Source organism: Protopterus annectens, chromosome 9.part0 (genome assembly GCF_019279795.1).
Source record: "Protopterus annectens isolate FY-2018-M chromosome 9.part0, PAN1.0, whole genome shotgun sequence".
In the NCBI taxonomy this organism is placed as follows: Eukaryota; Metazoa; Chordata; order Ceratodontiformes; family Protopteridae; genus Protopterus; species Protopterus annectens.
The window spans coordinates 1,398,473,790-1,398,495,736 of NC_056743.1; the positions used below are offsets into that span (position 1 = coordinate 1,398,473,790).

At 39.5% G+C, this 21,947-nt stretch overlaps 1 protein-coding gene across 1 annotated transcript in view; it reads right to left on the minus strand.

Moving 5' to 3' along the window:
* LOC122812089 (E3 ubiquitin-protein ligase TRIM39-like) overlaps positions 1-21,947 on the minus strand; it is a 182,683-nt gene that overhangs the window by 37,291 nt on the left and 123,445 nt on the right. The window contains exons 4-5 of the mRNA XM_044084362.1: positions 21,675-21,697; positions 21,470-21,582 (exon numbers count right to left, since the gene is read on the minus strand). Of these exons, the coding sequence (XP_043940297.1) occupies positions 21,470-21,582; positions 21,675-21,697 (136 nt within the window). The remainder of the gene's footprint in view (positions 1-21,469; positions 21,583-21,674; positions 21,698-21,947) is intronic.

Genomic DNA, 21,947 nt, shown 5'->3' on the forward strand with positions numbered 1-21,947 from the left:
CAAGGGTGGAGGGGTTGTTTTGATGTACCAGGTTGAATATGATTCTAACATCCATCAGATGTTGCAGGACTTTGAGCAATATGAGCTTGTGTCTTTCAACGAAATTGATTTAGCATACTCGAAAATCAACTACTACCTTTATGACCATCTTCTCCAAGGAACCATAAATGAACAGCTTTATAATTACTTCAATGTTGTGAAACCAAAGGTGCCTGTCATTTTTGGGATTCCAAAAACCCATAAAGGCTTGGATCCTCTTGGATTCAGACCTATTGTGGCAGGGGCTGGTGGTATCACAGAACCTTTGTCCAAATTCATTGATTATGTTTCTAAAAAAGTACTCTCCCCCATTGCCCACATTTGTAAGGACTCCTGGCATTTTTTAAGGACTGTTCATCGTAGGTGGTTTTCTGAAGAACTGTTAATGGTCACCATTGACATTAAGGATCTTTTCCCAAGTATTCCACACAAAGAGGGTTTGGAATGGTTTGGACAGGTGCTTACTTCAAGTGGAATGCTTAGTGGTAAAATTATAAACTTGGTCAAAGAATTAACGGAGACAGTTTTGGAGAACAACTACATATACTTTAATGGGGAGTTCTACAGACAGAGAAGAGGTGTGGCAATGGGGGCTAGCTGTGCAACTATTTATGCAAACTGTGTGCTTTATTACTGGGAACAAAAGTTTGTTTTTAACACAGACTGGGCAGGTATGATTAGGCACTATTCCAGATATTTGGATGATATTTGCATCTTATGGAATGGGTCTGCACAGGAACTGGAGAGGTATTTGGACTACATCAATGGTACCACCAGCTTTCTTAAATTTACTCATAACATTGATCGGGACACTTTGCACTACTTGGATGTAACCCTAATAAAGGATTACACTAACAACTGCTTTCAGTCTAGGTTGTATAGGAAACCCACTTTCTCCAACGCCTATCTCCACTTTGATAGTGGGCATCCCTACTACCAGAAAAAGGGAATTGTCAAGGGACAGCTGATTAGGGCCTCCAGGATGTGTAGCACACCGGAATTTTATAAACAGGAAATTAAGGTTCTACACAGCCTTTTCTTGGAAAAGGCCTATCCGGTTGGAATGATTGAACAACTGACTCTGGAAGTTTCTGGTAAAAGGGAAAAGGTTTATCATCCCTTATTAGGCAGTGGTGTACAACCTATGGAAGTACCTTTAGAAAATATGGTTGACAAGTTTAAGAACAGCTTTGCATACACTTTTTCTTCTAACTCTCAAGCCTTAGAAAACATCATTATAAAATATTGGCCTATAGTATCCACCAATGTAGGCCTAAAGCAGTTTATCCCTTCGATGCCCAGCTTTGTCAGGAAGAGGGGTAAGAACTTGAAGGATTTCTTTGAGGGGAGAAAGAATATTGTTCGTGAAACAAACAATAAGAAACTTGGCACCTTAAAATGTGGATATTGTAACCAATGTCATTACATGTTGGACCAAGATACCATCGCAATTCCCTCTAGAAGGTTTAAGCACAAATTTCATCAGCACTTCAATTGCGCAACTAAAGGGGTGGTGTATATGGGTATTTGTACTACTGTTCTGGTTTTTATATCGGAAAAACCGAGAGGCTGCTTAGGAGAAGGGTGTATGAGCACCAATATGACATCACTAGACGTAAGGACACTAATGCTTTTTTTAAGCATTCCCAGGTATGTGATAGGATGAACCTTAAATTTATGGTTTTGGAGCAGGTAGTCCCTGACCCACGAGGGGGTAATTGGGAAGTTAGGTTGGAGAATCGTGAGCTGTTTTGGCAGTTAAGGTTGGATGCTTGTACCCCCCCTGGGATGAATGAGGCTCTAAATATTAATAGCGTTCTAAAAATGAGAAGAGCACACTTATAAAGCTGATTTATTTTGATAATGTATTGTACAATTCCTTTTGAACAAAACAGCTTAGTGGGATTAATTAGAATGTTATGTATTTATTTTAACTTAATCCCTTCCCATCTTTTTATTTAGTGTATTTTAATCTTTTGGGGACGGGAATGTGGTTCTCATATGATTGTATTGCAGGCATCAAATTTATTTTATTTTATTTTATTAATCTATGATATATACAATAGGATTTTATATTGCACCAAATTGTTTAGGATTATTTAACACACTTACAAGTATGTTTTATATAAAACATGCATTTTCTGTATGGAAAAACGCATTTTAGTGCTTACTATCTTTTTAATTTAACATTACTAACCACCAGGTTTATGTAATTAATGGGTGGAGTTTTAACCTGATTGCTGGTGTTATTTAAAAAGTTTTTTGTAATGGACAGCTTTGTTTGCCTTGAAAAAGCCTGGTAATTCACTAGGTGAAAGCGCTTGGCTTATTTGTGTTTCTGCTGTTCTGGACCACGTACTGTGAACTTTTGCTGTTTAAAATTAAAAGGAATTTATTTTACTGTTGGTAATTGGAGCACTTTGTTTGGATCCTGTGTGCCGTGGATTTTCCTATTTCCTGGTTTGATTCGCTTGTTTTACGTTATTGTTTTATACACCTTACTTTTTAGCTCCATTGGAATTCTTCTCTCATACATTACCCCTGGCACTGTGCCAGTTAGCTGCAGCCCCTCTGATTCTAGCATTGACCTCCACATTCAGCTTCTGTGGGGATTTCTACACTCAGAAGCTGCTCCTTCTGTCTGCCTTTGATTTCCCATGGACTGGTGAGCAGATTGCTGCTGGCATCCCTTATGAAGGGTGTCTGACTGTCTTCTTTATCTTTCTGTCTTTTCTTTGTCTTGGCACAAACAAACTATATCAAGTTGCATCTACTAAGTTACTTTCCTGAGGCTGATACAGTGCCTCAGATGCCTTGTTCTTTATTATTGCAGCTCCTCTCTTAGACTCTTTATTAGCCAACCAGTACTCCTTCCTAGTCTGGTCCATCTTTTCTACATCCTACTTTTTCCTGCACCCCTTTCTATTGATGACTTCCTGGACTGCTGCATTACACCACCAGCTTTCCTTGTATACCTTGCTTCCACATCAGGCTCAGCCACATATCTGTTCTATAGTCCTCATACAACTTGTTTTGAAGTGCTGCCATTCTTCTTCAGTTCCTCAGTTTTCCACTTCTTCTTGAAGTGCTAGAGCCCTTTAATTCATTAATCTATTGTGCTTTCTCTTCAGTCAACTTATAGATCTTCAGCCTTGTTTCAGTTGACCATAGAGCCTTCTGCTGTGACCACTGCTTGCAGCAGATTGTGGCAACCAGTGGTTTATCTGGTGGACCGAATGTTCCACTGTTTTTACAACTTTATAAACTTCGAAGGTGGAGTCTCCTTTCATCTGATGCTTCCAAGTGCCCTTTTTTACAGTTTTTGTGGTTGCTGATGGTTGCAGTCTTAGGCACTTTGTTCCTTTTGTTTCTTTTTGAGTTTCACTGGGGATGACTTTGCAATCACTGATTCTACTCCAATGCACTTTTTCTACAAGAGTTGCATGTTGGACACTTTTACATGTGATCTTGTGAATCGCTCTCTCTCTCTTTCTGAAGTATGTGTTGGCCATCATCAAGCCATTTGCCAGGCAGAAGTTTAGAATGGCCTCTCCTTTATTCCCTTTGTCCTACCCATGTGGACCCAGGCAGTCCTCATATCCTGTCTGTCCTGATATGTGCATTCAGGTCACATATTAACACCTATTCATGTTTCTTTGCTTTATCTGGTACATTCTGTAACTGCTGCCTGAATACACTTTTCCTCACTATCACAACCCTGCTGCGGGGCATAGGCTGAGATTATACAGAGTGCCCTACTTACGCTTACACTGGAGTTTGATTGCAATAACTCTGTTACTAATTCTAATGAGATCTCTTAATGTCTTCTGAAACCTCTCCCTCACCAGAATTCCCACCCCATTTTCTGAGTAGTGGGCTCTGGATCCCAAGCCAAGTGGCTTTGTTGCACTGCCTTTCCATCTTGTCTCCTGGATACATAGGATGTCCAGCCTTCTCTTTACTAACATGTCATCCACTTGCAAGCTTCCTCCTGTCAGTGAACCTACACTGAGTAATTCTTACTTCATGTTTGGCAGGTTGATTGATTTTACATCCAGCTTTCAATCAACACAGCTATTCCAGGTAAAGCAAGCTAGGCAACTGGATGCTGGCCAGCCAGTAGATTAAAGACCCAGGGCTGCTGGAATTTATAGAAGGCACAGGCTGACCAATAGGAGCACATACACCACTCCTACCATTAGAATGGGTACTTAGTGTAGGTCAGGACCTTAACTTACTTATCATCGGCAAATACCAATACACATTTTTGTTGACATGAGTCAACATGACCAAATCACCTAGAGACAATTTTTATACTCCCAAGTGGCTAGCCCTGACATGGCAAGTAGCTTGTGATCTGTGTTTTCCTATCTAGATGATACTGCACACTACAGTTGATATTCAAAGTGGTTGGGCTATAAAAAGTCTTCATCCTGCAGGACACAACCCAGAGTCTTACCAAAAAACAAGGACTGGACCTCCACAAGCAAAACACCATATCAAGAAACAAGGACTGGACCTCCACAAGCAAAACACCATATCAAGAAACAAGGACTGGACCTCCATAAGCAAAACCCATACCAAGAAACAATGTGTGGACCTCCCCATACCAAGAAACAAGGACTGGACCTCCCCATATCAAGAAACAAGGACTGGACCTCCCCATATCAAGAAACAAGGACTGGACCTCAGTTCTGAAGAAGTCCCATTTGGGATGAAAGCACTTAACTGTCACTTAATAAAGTTTGCTCTGATTAAATGAATTATTTGGTTCGCTGATTTTTGGTTAACAATCTAGAGTCTTCCTGGTTGAGTTTGAGGTGAAAACACTCAGCATGTTTTTGGGAGGTAAGAGGCACCCCAAAGAGACACAGGGAGAACATGCAAACTCTATACAGGAATTAGCCTTAGGTTAGGATCGAACCTTGTAACTTGGCATAGGAGATAAAGACCTTAACCATTATGCCAAATGGTCTCTTTCTTATTCTCATGGATAATGGGTACATAGGAAAGGACACAAAGGATATGTAGACCCCTGTTTACAGGGGTTAGCATGGCAATACACTTTAGGCAAGGGGTAACAAGGTATGCCCATCATTATACAAGGTCAATAGGTAGATGTAAAAATGGGTGTATTAAACTCATGACAACTGCAGTGTGAGGGGATTAGGGGTTCTGCATAGTAGTAAAGTGGCCATCTGTACATGCTGTATAATGGGGAGAAAGGAGCCAGAGGCCACTGGTGAATAACTCCCATAGATGGCCTGACACACCCATTGACTATGTGCAGCCCTTATTTGTAGAGGATATGCCATAGACCCTAGAGAGAGAGACAGTAGCGGGAAAATTTCACCAGCTAGAAGAAAGAGGGGTTACTCTACAGCCCCCCCCTTCCCCATGCTCACAGTATGTACAACCTCAACAAAGGTGCTGCAGACAAGATGTATCAGGACAAATACATCTGTAGTGCTGCATTCCTGTAACTGTGAGCTCCATACAGATTCCCCATGAATTCTCAGCCCACACAGCTTCTAACATTCATACTGTCTGTGACATATGCATACCCATCATAGGGTTGAGGTGAGGGGGGTTGCTGCCATGACTCAGCATCAATCACTGGTCTGGGGATAACATTCAAAATAAGAAAGTGGAGGTACAGTTCAGTGATCTAGGCATAGACAGCTGTTAACAACAACACCATGGAGACTGTGAATGTGCTACAAGGCTTGAATGATGATGTGCAACACCTGGACAGGGAAAAGGAACTGATATTGCTGCTAAGGTCTCTGGTCATAAATGTGGTTTTCACAAGTGCTTTGATGAAACACATGGCAACCATCCTCAGGTCTGATTCTGCAAGCCCTGCAGTGAGTGGCTGTAGGACGGTCTATATGTGAGGTGGCCAGACATGTGCCACCCCCTACACAGAGTACACAGACTTCTGCTACGACACCTTCACTGTCAGCTAATGCAACAAAGCCTGACAAATCTGGCAATTGGCAGTCTCATAGTTGTGGACGGCAATTTTGCTTTTACTCAAAACCTGGGTCTCCTGACCATGGTGCTCACAAATATTTCCAAAGTTCTACACAGTCATTATCATCTGTGGGCACATGGAGCACCAGACATACTCATGACCATTGGCAAAGTTATGGATGGTGAACCTCTGTAGGATCCTGCCATGGGTCTCTCCATCAGAGGACATGCACTCCATCTCACAGTTGTACATCATCACTGCAACAGACTACATCAAGCCCTAAGACTGTAGATCACCAATGTGGTCATCCCCAATGGTCATAACATGGTAGTTCCACCCCATCCATGGATAGCTAGCACAGTAAGTGCAATTGAATTAATCTTTCATGACCCAACCTCATATGACAGTGCTGCTGTCAGCTGTTGCTGTGTCTCCCTAACCATCTGTGAGAGTAATGATGACTCTTTGTTGTCCACCACTCTAATCTGCATGTGTAAGGTTATGCCTAATGCACATTGTAGCAATTTTATTCTTTGCTGTCTTTGTCATGGCCCATGGTTGTAGACCAGATACTGCCTGTTCACTATCACTGCAATGCATTGCACCTGCCTCTGATTTGTATGTAGTACTGATGCAGTCTTTTCATTTCTGGACTCTACAGCCTACTGTTCCACTGCTGGTTCTACTATTAAGCTGTGTCTTGCTGGGATGTTTCCCTACTTTTCTAGCTGTTTCCAAACGGCAATACTATGCAAAATGGTACATACCTCAAGGATTTTTGTGAGGTGTCTGATGCATATTGCACTGCACCTCCTGATGTATCAAAGCACCCTTCACTTGTTCAGATATATGCCCCAAAACATTATGAGTTGCTGCATGCTCAGTGTTATAAAATCATCTCTGCTATTGTCAGGGCCTTATTGATGGGGTCAACATCCAGTGATCCAAAGCAGGCCTGTAATCACCTATACAAAACAATACCATTACATGTTACCCACTGACAGCTTGCATAGTATGTTTGTGTATTGCCCTGTGCAACCCTTTAACATGATCAGCTAATGACAAGACAACTTTGTGGGAAGTCTCCCCAACATGAACAACTGGTACAGGTTGGATGTGCCAAATGTGGAATCATGGGAACTTCCAGGATGGCTCACAGTTACATTATCTATAACATCCTGGGAAATAACAGATCACCTGGCAGTTGAAGAGACCCTTCCCACTAATTTATCTTAGTTACTGTGGACCAGGTAGGTTCCTGATAGCAATGTGTGTGAAATTTATGGCTCCCAGGACCACAGGAAAATAGGTTTGCTGCAATGCCTGCATGGTAGTGGTTCTCTCCTCTGCATTCCTGGAAAACCAGACATGCTTCTAAACATGTTGCAGCATGATGCCAAGAAACTGGTGTAGGTGACACAAGGCTGATGCCTGCAATATGCCTAAAATACTTCCTGTAGGTCAGTGGAAGGTCATTAATGTTAAGATGTTAACACTACACATACCTTTGTACCCACTGTGACTGACAGTCCACATAACTCCCCCCTTGGTTATGCTTTCAAGCAACACTAGTTCTTGTATGACCTCACTGTCCATTATCTGCTAGTCTGTAAGGTGCTTGTATGTAAGGGGATGACAGTGCCTTCGGCACTGTAGTGGATAGACACGAAAGGCAATGGGTTCACTGGTGGCCATTAATTATTCATTAATCATTGCTCAACATCAGCCACTTCTACTCCTAAAATACTCATAGATCTGCTCACCAGAAATCCATGGTGTTAGGGCTATGTGCAGCTGTGTAGAGGAATAAGGGTCTGACAATGGCCCGAGTGGCCTGTGTTTGATTATTGCCTTGGGCATCTGGGGAACTGGCAAGAGAGGATGGGTGTACCCATCCACTGGGGGAGGGAAGAGGGGCATGTATTCAGGTCACAATTTTTCAGCTTGGTTCCCCCCCCCCGATGAAGACTGGTAAAACAACTGCAAAGTGCTACCTCGGGGGGGGGGGTTGTTGACATCAGCCCCTGAGGAAGTGAGGGGTAGCTCAGTGCAGATGTTCATTGCAAGTTCTGCCCTTGGAGTGTGAATCTGCACACGTAGAAGTGGAAAATATTAGACAGAAACACTCCATGGCTGTACAGTGATACTGCCCGAGGGGCCACAATCTCCTTGCTGCCCATAGATATGGGTCAGATTGAGTCAGAGGTAGGCTAAGAAGAGGTACTGGGAGAAACTGATGATCAGCTGTGGAAATCCAAAAAAAAGGAACAAAAAAAATCCATGGTGTTCAGAAGAGGTCTTTGCTTTGAAGCAATGGGCCTGTCTCATATGTTTCTGAATTGATCCATGAGACTTGATGCTGTCATTCACAAAGAATTCCTTATGTACATATGCAGTGAAGATTTACATTGTGTTATTTTTTTCCACTGCATGGCTTGGGGCTGTGTCAATGAATCACCCACAGCTGCTGGGCTTCCACTACCTGAGCTAGTCTGCACTGCAGATTTTGATAAACCTCTATGAATCCTGGCCAAAGACAAGGCTATGGGATTTTATAACACAGGACTCTACTCTGCTGGGGAAAAGGGTCAAGGATGAATTAGGAGAACACTAGGTAATTCAGGAAGTAAACAAGCTTTGCTAGACAGTCAGGAATGGACTACTCAAAAAATAAACAAGGGTATAAGACACAGGCAAAAGGGAAGAAAGAGGAGAAGGTCACTGTGGCTGCACAGGCATGTGAGACTACCAATGAGGACAAAAGGTAGGGCTTACCAGAAGTGGAAAGGAGCAAGTAGGTAGGTAGAGGAGGCACAGTAAAAAGGAGGCTAACACAAATGCAACAAAGACAACACAGGAAGCAACAGTAAAAAGGAGGCTAACACAAACGCAACAAAGACAACACAGGAAGCAAAGGTGGAAGCTGAAGGCATTAGCACAAGGGATCAGGAAAAAAAGAAGTAAAGCTTTTAAGGTTTACAGCAGAAATAAGGAAGGGAAGGGGCAGAACTGTCCAGCCTAAGCAAAGACTTAGACTAAAACTGCAGAAGAAGGTATGGAATAAATAGCTCACTTCAGTCTTCACAAGATATAGCAAAGTGAGGATGCCTTGCTGGAAGTCAAGCACGGCAGAATGGACAGAACTGTGGAGAGACACCAGGAAGACAGACAGGAAGTAAAGAGGGAACTGGCTGCCTTTAAAAGGAAATGGAATATAACAGATTACAGCCACAAGTCTCCAAAAATCTAAGCAATGTGCAAAATGGCACACACCATAATGATCATGCTGCAGGAGTCTGGCACATATTGCAGTGCACCTCCTGATGTCATGGCCCATAGTTGTGAAGTAGAACAGAGAGAACTGCAATACAGCAAGTGCATCAACTCTTATATAAGGATATGTAATAAAAATCTGAGAACTACAAAGATGGTGGCATGCTGATAAAGAGCTTAACTTCGGCTATCCCAGTATGTAAAAAGAAACTAAAAGACAAGGGCCGAGAACAAGTCACTTTTAGTAAATTCAATTACTGGCTAGGACATTCACTGACTGGATGCCAGCAAAGAAGAATCTAACACAGCCTGAAAGAAAATCATCTGGAAAAGGTAAAGGGAAACACTGACTGGGGAGAATCCTACAGCTGTTCTTCAAAAAGCAGTTCAAACTCTGGCTTTGGTGCAAGACATGGCTTCCAGTAAGCTAAAGTAAAAAATAAGTCAAATGTTCTTGGAGCTGATTATAATAAATCAAACACTGAATGAGTATATAACTCAAATAGCATAAGGCTAGAAAGAATGGAAGAAGCTATAAACAGATACTCAGATGAGCTGATACAACTGCAAAAATGAAGGGTCAAAATGAAGAGAAGACTGGCTGACTATGAGACTGCTAAAGAGATGTTTCAAAAAATGGTAGAATTAGAGGACAGAACATGTAGGGAAAACCTGAGATTTTCTGCTGTACTGGAGAAACTGGAAGGAATGGAATTTATTAATTTTATGAAGGCACAGATAAACAAGTGGACTGATATTCCACAGCAGAATTTGTTGACTGAAAGGGCACATAGTATGTATGCTTCAAACCTGGCCACAAGAAAGCAGCAAAGACCTGTATTAGTAAAGATGCAATCCTACCAACAGAAAGAGTTGATCCTGACATAACTGTGGCAGGAGGGCAAAGTGTTAAAAGTTGGAGACAGTAGAATGTGGAAAATGATTACTCACTGTACATCAGGCAAAAGAGAAAAATATCCAGCTGTCTTCAGAATATTTTTCCTGTGAAATTAAAGTTATTTTTTTATACAGAAAAGGCTAATGAGGAAATACAAAAGTTTGTCCAACAGAACATGAGCAATCAATCAGAAGGGGACTCTGCCTCTCATTCTTCTTCTGAAAATAAAGCTGATGAGAGACTTTGCCAGACTTTGCCAGTTAAACCTATTCCAATGTTCCAAAGGAAAATGTTTGAAAGACAAAAAAGCACAGGATTTGACTAGAAGAATTGGGAGTACCTTGGAAATGAACAGTATGGAGTTGGGAGATATTGATGAACTGGAAGACCGGCAACATGGAAATTAGTGAATAAATGTGAGATTACAAAGCATCAGTCACATTTGTGAAATAGGGTTGTGCAAGAAAAACTGGAAAGAATGAACTTTTTTGACTTTGTTAAATTTGCGGGGAACTTAAGGCATTTGCCTCACTTCATGTTATTAATGTTTGGAAGGACACTAAAGGGAAGGGAAGAGGAAGTAAAAATGTAACTAAGTAAAACAACTTCTGTTCTTAACAGTATTTATATACAACTTTTCATGAATTTAATTGTATGTTATATAGTAAAGCATTTTCAGCTACTGGTGTATGTAATGAAGATACTAAAGTAAACTGCTGTCCTTTTTTTTTCTTCTTTTTTTAGTACAAAAACTGTAGGCATTACAATGTTAAAAGAGAAAAAAAGGCTGGACAAAAGCATGTTTAAGTTAATAGGCTGTAATCTTGGGTTGTCAACGTGGGGGGTGGGGTGCAAAAGTATACATATCATAACATATGTAGAGCTGATAAGATTTCTCTTATTTTTGCATAGGTGAATGTCTGGATTAAGACCCTTAGCTTAATCTAATAACATATTCTAAGTGGAAACAAGTAAACAAGAGAACACTGAATGTAATGAAAAGTTTTCCTTTAGCAATAAATGTTTCAGCATATCTTTAAAAGCCTAAAGCTGTAGGTAACATTTTTTTTTTTACATTTCCTTGGAAACAAGATGATTACAGGCCAATAAAAAGCCAAAGCTCGGGTTTCTTCTAGGCTAAAAGATAATGGTTTCTGAAAGTATGCAAGTTGTTTTTCACATCTGGAAGGAGAGTAAAAATAAAAAAAATAAAAAAGAATAGACATTAATTAATATAAGTAGGAGCATAGTCAGTAATATGCATCTTAGTATGGATAACCTTAACTTTAGGTTAAATAAGGCTTGTGTTTGCAGCTATTTGGGAAAACTAATCCTATTAGGAGGTTTAAATGTCATTATTTGAAGATGTACATAGTTTTCTGTGCTTGTATTAAGTTAACAGGTTATGGGGTGTTCTGGAGTGTTTTTTTTTTTTGAGGGTTTTCTTTAACACAAAACTTCTTGTAAAATGTTTAAATGGAGATGGCAAGAAAAAACTGTGCAAAAGATCAGCCTGCCAAACATTGGTTAGTGCATGTATCACAAAAGCTGGAAAAAAAGACATTTAAAAAGCTGTCATCTGTAATGAGTGGAAATAATGACTTCCTATCATAATGGTGATGCTTTCCATATTATCTTGGAATGTGAATGATCTCATAGGTAAAGACAAAAGTGAAAGACTACTTAATTATATTAAGAAATGCAGAGTGCAAACAGCAATGCTACAGGAGACACATTTGATAAGAAAGAAGCATTCAAAAAGGTCATTATCCCACTGTATTATACCATTATCAGACCAGTCATAGAGTACAATACTCCCTTTGCTATGTACCTAACCAGGCATACACAGAAACTAGAGTGATCTCAAAACGTCCTTACAAAAAGAATACAAGGCGTAACAAACCTGACTTATGCAGAGCAGCTTAAAGCCATTTCCCTCACTCAAGTCTCCTATAGATTGCTGAGGGGTGATCTATGACTGGCTTAGAAGGCATCTGCAAACCCTACACTTAATGAATCTCCTACAGATTCATAAGTCAGAGTGTACCAGAAATACAAGGTCTAGTGACCTAAGTTTTGTCTGTGACATAAACAGAACATACTGGAGAGACAGATATGTGTCTCAGAGACTGTCCCTCCTATGGAACAGGCTTCACATCCATTTAAAGCTGAGTTTTTTCTAATACTCAGTTTAAGCACAACAACAGACAAGTGGATGAGTAACAGGAAGTTTACACTGGGACTGACATCCATGTTTCTTATGGACACAGGTAGCGTATAAATGCCTGGCTCTCAATGTCCTATTTGGATGAAGGACATCATTATTCCTTTGGGAAAATGTAGCTAGGCTTAGAAAGGCCCTTTGGGTTGTCCTAGTAACAATCTATGAATGTACATGAATTTCATAAAGAAAGGATTTCAGAATGGATATTCTGCAGAATAGCAGGGATAAAGGAAAAGTGGAGTACTTATATTAATTGCTAGAGGAGCTCAAATAGTGTGAGAAGAGGAAAAAGCATAATAATTGTAGATTTTTGGTGGTAAGGGGATACTGGCAAGGGAGGAGGATTAGACTGGCATGCATTTATATTTATATTCCATTTAAAACTGCTATTACGGTGCTTAAGAAAATTTTGGGAACTATAATTAGCTTTCACCAAGGAATATTACGCATAGGTTGGGAGTGGGTGATTTGTAGTGAAGACTATGTATCTGGGAGGCCTGTAAGGGAAAATATAACAACAGTTGTTAGATTTCTGAAGAAAATTATGAAAATATTTGTTATAGAAGATGTGAATTCAGTAGTAGGATGTATTCTTCCCCGAGGTACAGTAACTGGGCTAGAGCTAGACAGAAATTATGTTTCATAGGAACATGTGCATTTAACTCATTCACTCCAATGGAGCTCAGGAAAGTTGCACTGTAACTTTCAATGGGTGAAGCCTACGCCTTTTGACAGAATGAAATGATGTCCTCACATTTCAAACAAATGTTCATATCTCTGGAACCATAGGGGTTATGAAAGAAGTATAAATGGCAAACTCCTCAGCACAAAGTATTTTTATAGTGGTAGCATTCTTTAGTTCCTAGGTCTTAAACCACATTTTATACATCATAGTAAACACAGTAACTATTATGTTTGTAATATTTTGTAAACAACTTACAATATCCCAGCAACCACTGAAGTTACAGACGCTCCGTCAGCAACATTTTATTCATCTAGCTTAACGCTTTCATATGAGGCTAAGGAGTGCTGTCTGTGTTACTTGGTTGCGGAGATATTTAAAAAAATGTGAAACTTATACCTATATAAATTAATATCATAAAAACAACAGTTAATATCTCTTTACCTGCACTAGACAGAGGTCAAACATTAATGCAGTTGAGTTTGCCATTATGTAAGCTTTAAGATGAAATCTTGTAAAACCTTGTACATAGCATGGTTTTGGAATTATTGATGCAAATAAGAACAAGCAATATTTGATGCTTAGAGATCTTTGACACACATCAAATAACTATTTCAGATCATACACCAGTAATAATGAAGATAAAAATGCCGGGTAATGCAGTAAAAATGAGACACTGGCACTTCCCCACCTACCCGTTAAAAAGATAGAAATTTAAGGAATGGGTAGTGGAAATTATTTGGGAGTTATTAGGGAATATAGAAAGTGCTCCAGAAGTTATAAGTGGAATAAAATGAAAGTGGAGTTTAAAAATAGAGTAGAAATAAATGAAAAAAGTGGTTAAGAAGTAAAAGAATTATTTAGAGGGGCTGATAAAGGGTAAAGTATTACAGAACATGATGAATGTCACAGAACAAGAAGAGGTGCAATTGTGGACTGCTTAAGAGAAAATAAAGGAGTACCTGGACAATATGCATGAATTTAAAAAGACTTACTGATAAGTAACTTTTTTTTGATAACTTCAGAGCACAGTGACTGACGCAACAGAAAGAAGAAAGGGTTGCTGCCAAGCTTAGAGAGCATATAACAAGAAAAATAACCAGAGATTCTGTACAGGTATTAAAAATATTATGGACATTTTATGAAAATCTGTAGAAAGCAGAGAAAATCAAGAAAAAGTACAAATGGAAATAATTATGGAAGACTTAAATATTCCAAGGTTAGAGACAAATGAGGCCCCAAAAACTAACAGTTAAAACGGGAGGAGATGAGATAAAAATGGAGATATACAACCAATATGCATGAAAGTCTCCAGAAGTAAATAGTATTTCAGTGGAGGTCTGGAAGCGGGGAGGGAAGAAAGTGATACAAATCTGGAAGGTTTTGTTTAATACTATTTTAAAAGGAGAAAAAAATCTGTGGTGCCTGTAATACTTAAAGAGGTTAAACACCCATCAGGTCCAGCTTTATTTCAATTTTAAACTGTGATTATAAAGTGTTTACATCTACAATGGCTAAAAGAATGGCAAAGGTGATGCCACAATTGCTATATATGGATCTCATGTTATAGAGTCCCTAAGCTTGGTGACAGCCCTTTCTACTTTCTGTTGCCTGAGTCATTATGATAAAAGCTTTTTGTGCACTAGAGTTATTATAAAAAACAGTTGCTCAACAGCAGTCTTTCTAAACTCATGCATATTATCAAGGTGATCCCTTATTTTCTGTTTAGCATTCTGCAGTTGCTCCTCTTCTTGTTCTGTGGGATTTCCCCCTATTTTGCAATACTTTAATATCTGTCAGTCCCTCTAAATAATTCTTGTTACTTCTTAACAATATCTCCATTAATTTTATTTACACTCTATTTTTAAACTCCACTTTAATTTTACCCCACTCCCTTGCTATATTTTCAGAAAAAAATATATCTTCTTTAATAGCTCCTGAATAATTTTCACTACCCATTACTTAAATTACTCTCTTTTCAACAGACAGGTGAAGAAGTGCCAGTATCTTATTTTTATTTCATTACAGTGTTTTTATTTTAGTTATTATTGGTACATGATCCAAAATAGTTATTGGGTATGTATCAAGACCTTCAATTAAATGCACATGTTCTTGTGAAATGTAAATTCTGTCTAGCCTAGCCCAGTTTTTGTATCTTGAGGAATAAAATGTAAATTCACTCCGAACTCCAAGTACTGAATTCACATCCTCCATGCCAAATATTATCATAAATTTTTCAAAAACCTACCCTCCTTTGTTATATTTTGCCTTCCGGACCCACAGACACATCTTCAGTTTTGCAGATCAAATTCCAGTCGTCACCTATAAATAATATTCCTTGTTGAAAGCTGATTCTTTCTCATGGAATTTTCTTAAGCTCCATTGCAGCAGTTTTTGGTGGAATATAAATACATGCCAGTGTAATCCTCCTCCCTTGTCAGCATTCCCTTAGTACTACAATTCTACCAGTATTATCTTGTTTATCCTCTTCTATCACTACTGGAGCTCCTCTTGCAATTAATATAAGCACTCTGTTTTTCCTTTGTCCCAGGTATTCCACTGAATAACCATCCTGAAAGTCTTTCTTTATCAAATTCATCAGTGTTTTATTTATTTTAATCAGGTATGTGTGCAGTTGCCGTATACTTTCCTCTAGGTTTCTGGAAGTAATTTCTGGAGCTTGCACTGTTTTTTGATGAACAGCTGCAGTACTTTTCCCAGTCACTGTTTCTTCGTCATCTTTTGAAGCTGATTTTCCTTCAGGTCCACAGTATTTCTTTTTTCCTGGCATCCAAGCAGTGTACCTACTAGCCAGTTACTGAAATTTACCCAGAAATTTAAGCCCACTGGCTTTCTCTGCTAAGTTTCTCTTTTCATACTAGGAGAGCTAGAATTAAGCTGTTACTCAATGTGCAGCCATCTTGGAAGTGCCACAGTAAGGACTCATAAAGTTTAATTCTGGTGGCTGACAAAAAAGCAGTTACCAGAAAATGGAAATCAAAATCTTAACCAAGTGTATTTGAAGTACTGGATATTGGAACAGAGATAAAAGACCTGGAAGAGGGATCTTTAGAAAAGGGTAGAAGATAATTACAAAGAAAAAAATGGATTTTCTGTGTACAGTACATGCAGGACAATGTTTTGCAGGAAGAATGAGGTTTAAAGGAATCAGGAATGGATTAATGTATGTAAAGTTGGATTGCTGATTATTCAAAATAATATATGTGATGTATAATGTCTGCAACCAGGAATATGTTAACATGATTTGTTTTCTTTAATATGAATGTTTGATGGTCTATGTCTTAAGTGATAATTCAATAAAGGTGTTAAAATGATGTCTTCCTTTTAGGACTCTAGGAATCCCTATGAAGGGGGATCATCCAAAGCTACAAGAAATTGCCTTTTCTGATAGTTTGGAGTACTCATTTTTCCTGAATGATGCATTGCCATTCTGAAAAGAAGACGGAAAGTCTTCTGCCTTGATTATGAGTGGGTACAGGGGGATAGGGAGGGTTTTAGTGGAATTTTTGAGAAGAAAGGAAAGAAGGGAGGGAGATGCTCATAATAGTCACAGCTGCTCTCTGATGAGGCCTGAGTTCTCAACCCCCCCCCCCCACTCTAGGTCAGAAGTTGTGCTGCCACTTTTTCTGGATTTTGGTCTTTTTCTCCCTGCTGTTGCTTAGATTTGTCCTATCAGTGAGATGTGGGGAGGAGGGCAGAGTCTTAATTGGATAATTTCTATTGTATCTAGGTGGGGGAATATCAATCTTTATAGTCTTCTCCTTCTCATCCAGTTTGTGAAATATTTTCTTAGCAGGAGGTCTGAAGAGAAACCCTTAGCTGTGATGTGGTTATGCATAAAGAGTTTTACTTCTTTCCCTAAGTTGCCATTTTATTAACCAAAGGGGAACTCCCTATCCAAACGGACATTAAGGATTTCAGCTTTACTTGATTTGAAGGAGGTTAAATCCTCAGCCAGGCATGTCTCTTGTTCACAGACCCCATAGCTGCTGCCTGGCATGACTCATCTACAGTATCAAAGTCACATTTGAATGAGTGTCTGAACAAATGGATGCAAACACTGGCCAGTTTCTGAATGTCCCTCTTGAGACTCTTATCCTGGATCCAATCTGCCTTAGTTTTAAATTGCTCCTGTAAAAACCCAAAGAGGAACTAACAGTTGAGAGCTCAGCACAAGTGTATATTTTCTTGCCAATTCTATTCAGTATCCTACTTTCCCTATAATTTGGCACCAGAGTTTCTCTTGTTGGACTCCAGAGATATCACAGAGTAAACCACCAATGCACTCTTGTATAGATGCCTGTGGGTGTCCAGCATATGGTAGAGGTGATCTAGCTTCCTGGCAGCAGGGAAAACAGATTCAGGCTGCAATATGTTAGTGAACACATAATCCAAGGCAACATGAACTGGAGGAATCACCAAATGTCTGGGTTCAGGCAGATGTGGTAGCCCTCTGATATTATTCTGAGCCTGGGAGAACTCTCTAGACTCCCATTTGAAGGGCTCTTTCATCCTGTGCAGTGTGTTCCTAACTAAGTACTTTGGGGGTGAGGCTGAGGGCAAGGTGTCTTCAGAATCTGAATCAAGGTATGGGGGAGGGTTCCACAAAAGCCATTTCTTCCTCATTAGAATTTCAGGAATCAGAGTCCCACTGGGGGAGGTACCCCTTTTTTTTCCCCAGAAGGAATTCCTGACACGGATTCCTTTCCCTGGGAAGGTTGTCTGGATTTCATGAAGTCGATGAAATCTTTTTCCAGTCTGACTAGGTCCTGTGAGGTGAGCTGGCATGCAAGAGCCAGCGACATGGACAGCATGGACTTAGGTCTGGTGGACAAGGCCTCAAGATGCAAAAAAGCTGCTTCAGTTTGTGACTGGGGCCGAGGATAAACTTCCCTAACCATTATCAGAGGGATTCCTTCTTCATCTTCTGGAACCATGGCACTAGCATCAGAGGCTGGAATTTGTGAAGCAGTCTCAGAGCGGAAGGACATCTGCTCAGCTCTGATTTTTGAAGACACGGAAAGGGAGAAAGACATAGTGGGCTCCACAGGGATCGCACCAGAGGAGTCGGGTCCAGTCATCATTGACATCAGCGTTTGCAGATGCTCCTCACCTGAATTAATGACTTTGAGTAGTGCTAGGGAGTCGTTTATAGGTAAAGTGTTACGGGCCTCACTAACTTCCTTCTCCTTCAGTTGCTTTTATTTGCATTTTTTAGGGAATCCTGCCTGGCGACTGCTGGATTCCATTGTGTGCCTAGGTCTATTACTACCTTCTGTTAGGCATCTACTGAGGGAGTCAGCTCTATGTCTGATTGTTCTATTATTAAAATGAGCACAGAACTCACAGTTAGGGATATCATGCTCAGGACGTAATCAGAAAAGACAAGAGGAATGAAAGTCCTTATGCAAAATTTGTTTTCCACATAAAAGGCAGTTATTACCCTTAACAGACGTTAAACAGAGGCAAAAACAAGTAGAAAATACAAAGAAGGTTCCCCAACAGGGCATTCAGCTTTGATGACTTCTGTATTCAGGTCTAATAAACAAACCGACGATGCAACTGACAGCATTTGCAGTGGTCTGACACAGCAAGAAAGAAGTGACGATGGTACCAGCTGATGACTCCTTTACACCTCTGACGTTCTGGTGGCAGATAGGGAGGGCATCTGCTGATGGGGGATGGTAACGTTCTCTGAAATTCGGGCCAATCACGGAATCCTGCAAGCAGGAATTCCTAAGACTAAGTACTGCAACAGTGACTGAAAGACATCACTGAGATTTGGTTCTTTGTACTACAAAAAAAGATTGCAAAATACCCCACAGTGCACTGTTATCTGAGATTATTCTGAGCCTGGGAGAACTCTCTAGACTCCCATTTGAAGGACTGTTTCATCCCTTAAAGTGTGTTCCCAAATAATAAGTACTTTGGAGGTGAGGCTGATGGTAAGGTGCCTTTAGAATCATGGTACCCTGAATAAAGGCTTTAGTTCTGCCACTGCAAAGCACTTTCAAAAACCTTCTCTTTTTGTATCCTTTCAGTCTTCAGTTGCTTTGCCTTATGATTTTTCATTTTTCCTGCACTAGATACATGTCAAGAAATAATCATGGGCAGCCCTGTCTTGTGGTCCGATGTGATGTTTGTGAGTTCAGCTTCAAGACTAACGTTCAAACTTGCATTCCATCACATTAAAGCATTGCAGTGAGTGCATTTAGCAATTATTCCTGCCACATAAATACACAAAAGTAATCAAAGTCATAAAAAAGAAACTGCTTCCACTTTCCACCTACTTCACCATGCACCCTACGGATGATACTAGGGCACTCCAGAGTGCTGGGACACCCAGATTAGGAACCACTGATCCAGACATTTAAGCAGGTTACTGGTTAAAGGCTTTAACATGACTGATCAGGCATAATCCCAAACATGCAACCATGAATAATACATAATGCATCCTTTCAGTTTAAAATAGCAAGGTGTGAATGGACTACATTCAGTATGACATGGTTTGACTGTGACAACGTTCAGCTACTTACTCTCATTCCGTCTGTAAGTCATTTAATTGCACAAATACTTCTGAGATATGCCTGTTGTGCATAATATGTTTTGTGAGGTAATCAAAACAGAATAAATTAATAAAAAAACAATCGAAAAGCAGTAGTCTAAATGAAGGTTAAGTAAAAATTATTTTAAATCCTTTCTAAGGTTAAAGCATGGATTTCAAAGGTTCACTCCCAAAAGAAATAAGTTTCTACTTCCAGTGAATAATTTATTAGATGGTTACACAACAAAGGGGTAATATGCACAGTTTTCCTCTCAAAAAGTTTGCTATATGCAAACATGGCATACAGCCCTTGCTCTCTCCTTGTATTTAGGAGATCTCTCCTTTACCACTGGTCAAGCAATAATTAAACAGGTTCCACAGTGGTACCTGGGATAAACTGGTGGCTGATATGCAGTAGTTCACTGGTTTAATTTCCACAGAGGTTGTGTCAGACGCCAAGACACAAAAGGCAATTTAGAAGGTCATACAGTATAATAATGAAGGTTTGAGACTTCAAACCTACACACCTAGATTTGAATTTCATCAATAGCCTTCTGCATATAGGCTGACCTTAGGCCAGTCATTTAAAGGATCATAAAGACCACTGTACATAAAATCTATAAGAGAAGGTTATTATGGTATTCTAGGTAATAGTAAAATCCATGCAGTATCACTTGCTTTTTTTAATTCATTCTAACACAAAATGGCCTGATGGAGACGACTTTTTTGATATTCCCTTTCTTTTAGGCTGGTCTGCCCATTCACTTAGGATTGGAGTACTCAGAATTACTGTTTACTTTAAGAATCTCCAGACAGACTGCCTTTTGCTTACTCTGTCAGGTCTGTGTTCCTTGTATCTTCTAAACACACTGTAATGAGCCCTATCTTCATTCATCTATGAAAGATACCTATTTTAAAATGAGATATTTTTAAAGGCTACGGATTTGTCAGGTGCAGAGTGTCTTCCCCACTCACTCCATCTTTCAGCCATTAATGTCAAGTTTTGCAGTCATTCTATCATAAGATGCTCACTCTCACCTGTGAATGACAAACAAAGTTATATGTCTGGTGTTACAGAGGATAACTTTTCTACATTGCATAAACCGGTATATATTTGTTTCATTGCTCTAGTGGGAGGGAAAGAATTCACAGATGCTACTATCTTACTCTTTATGGTTTTAGTGAATCAAAAGTTTAAAATGTAATTGATGGAAGATCTTAAGAGCCAGTGAGACAAGCTCCTAAAGAAAGTAGTAAGAGATGTTAGGCAAACCTAACATGGTAGTTTCTGAGAAGGTTAACTGGCACAGAAATACCATACAAGGGGAAAAGTACTAAAATCACACTTTATATGTGACAATCTAGCAGTCATTATGTATGGAGAAAAACTCCCTCTGAGAAGAGGGAAATCATTCTTAGCCTACAGTTGTCCTTTAACTTACCTGTACTACTGGAATCCCTTGGGAAAAGAGGCACCTCTAGTGAGGCCACCTGTTCATCAAATTTAATTTATACATATAGGCAATCCAGCCTCTCAGCAGACCCTACAGCTTTTTATACTACGTAGCAGGTAAGTTTCATATACCCATGAACTTTTGGCATAAGTCTGACAGTCCTTAGTTTCATAGCTTGCAGCTATTAATTAGTCACTAAACTGATGCTCTTAGAAAACTAAACATACCAGTCTTGTCCTGTTTCAGGTGAAACATCTATACAGTATTAAGATGGACAGGCAGAAGCTGCTTGCTCAAATTAAGCACATAAAGCCTATCCTATTAAGTAAATCTACACATTTTTAAACAAACCATTACCTGGTTTAATAATCGGTAGCATCTTCTTCCATACAAAATACTGCAATGGAGATCCAAATCCATTTAGTGTAAATTCAGAAGTCATTGGCATTTCCTGAATATTCACAGTGCATCTATAAAAATGGGACAAAGTTATCAAGAAGTTTCATCTGTATAAACATTTATATGATGCAGAAGTAAGTATATATAAAAAATAATATCATACCTGTTCAGGGCACCTCTAACAGCCTGTATAAATCAAATTAAAAGTGGTTAGAAATACAACTGATTTAACAAGTGACTATATTATTTCTGAGCATTAAACATATGCAAAGCTTTTACTATATTTATTTCACCCACCTGATAGGTGTGCTTTAATCTCGCTCTTGATAACTTACTGCCATGCAGTATCTTGGCAGTGCACCTGTCAGTACAAACTACTCTTTGCTACTACAAATAACAGTTTGCCTTATCTTTTAACTCATCTCAATGTAGTGAT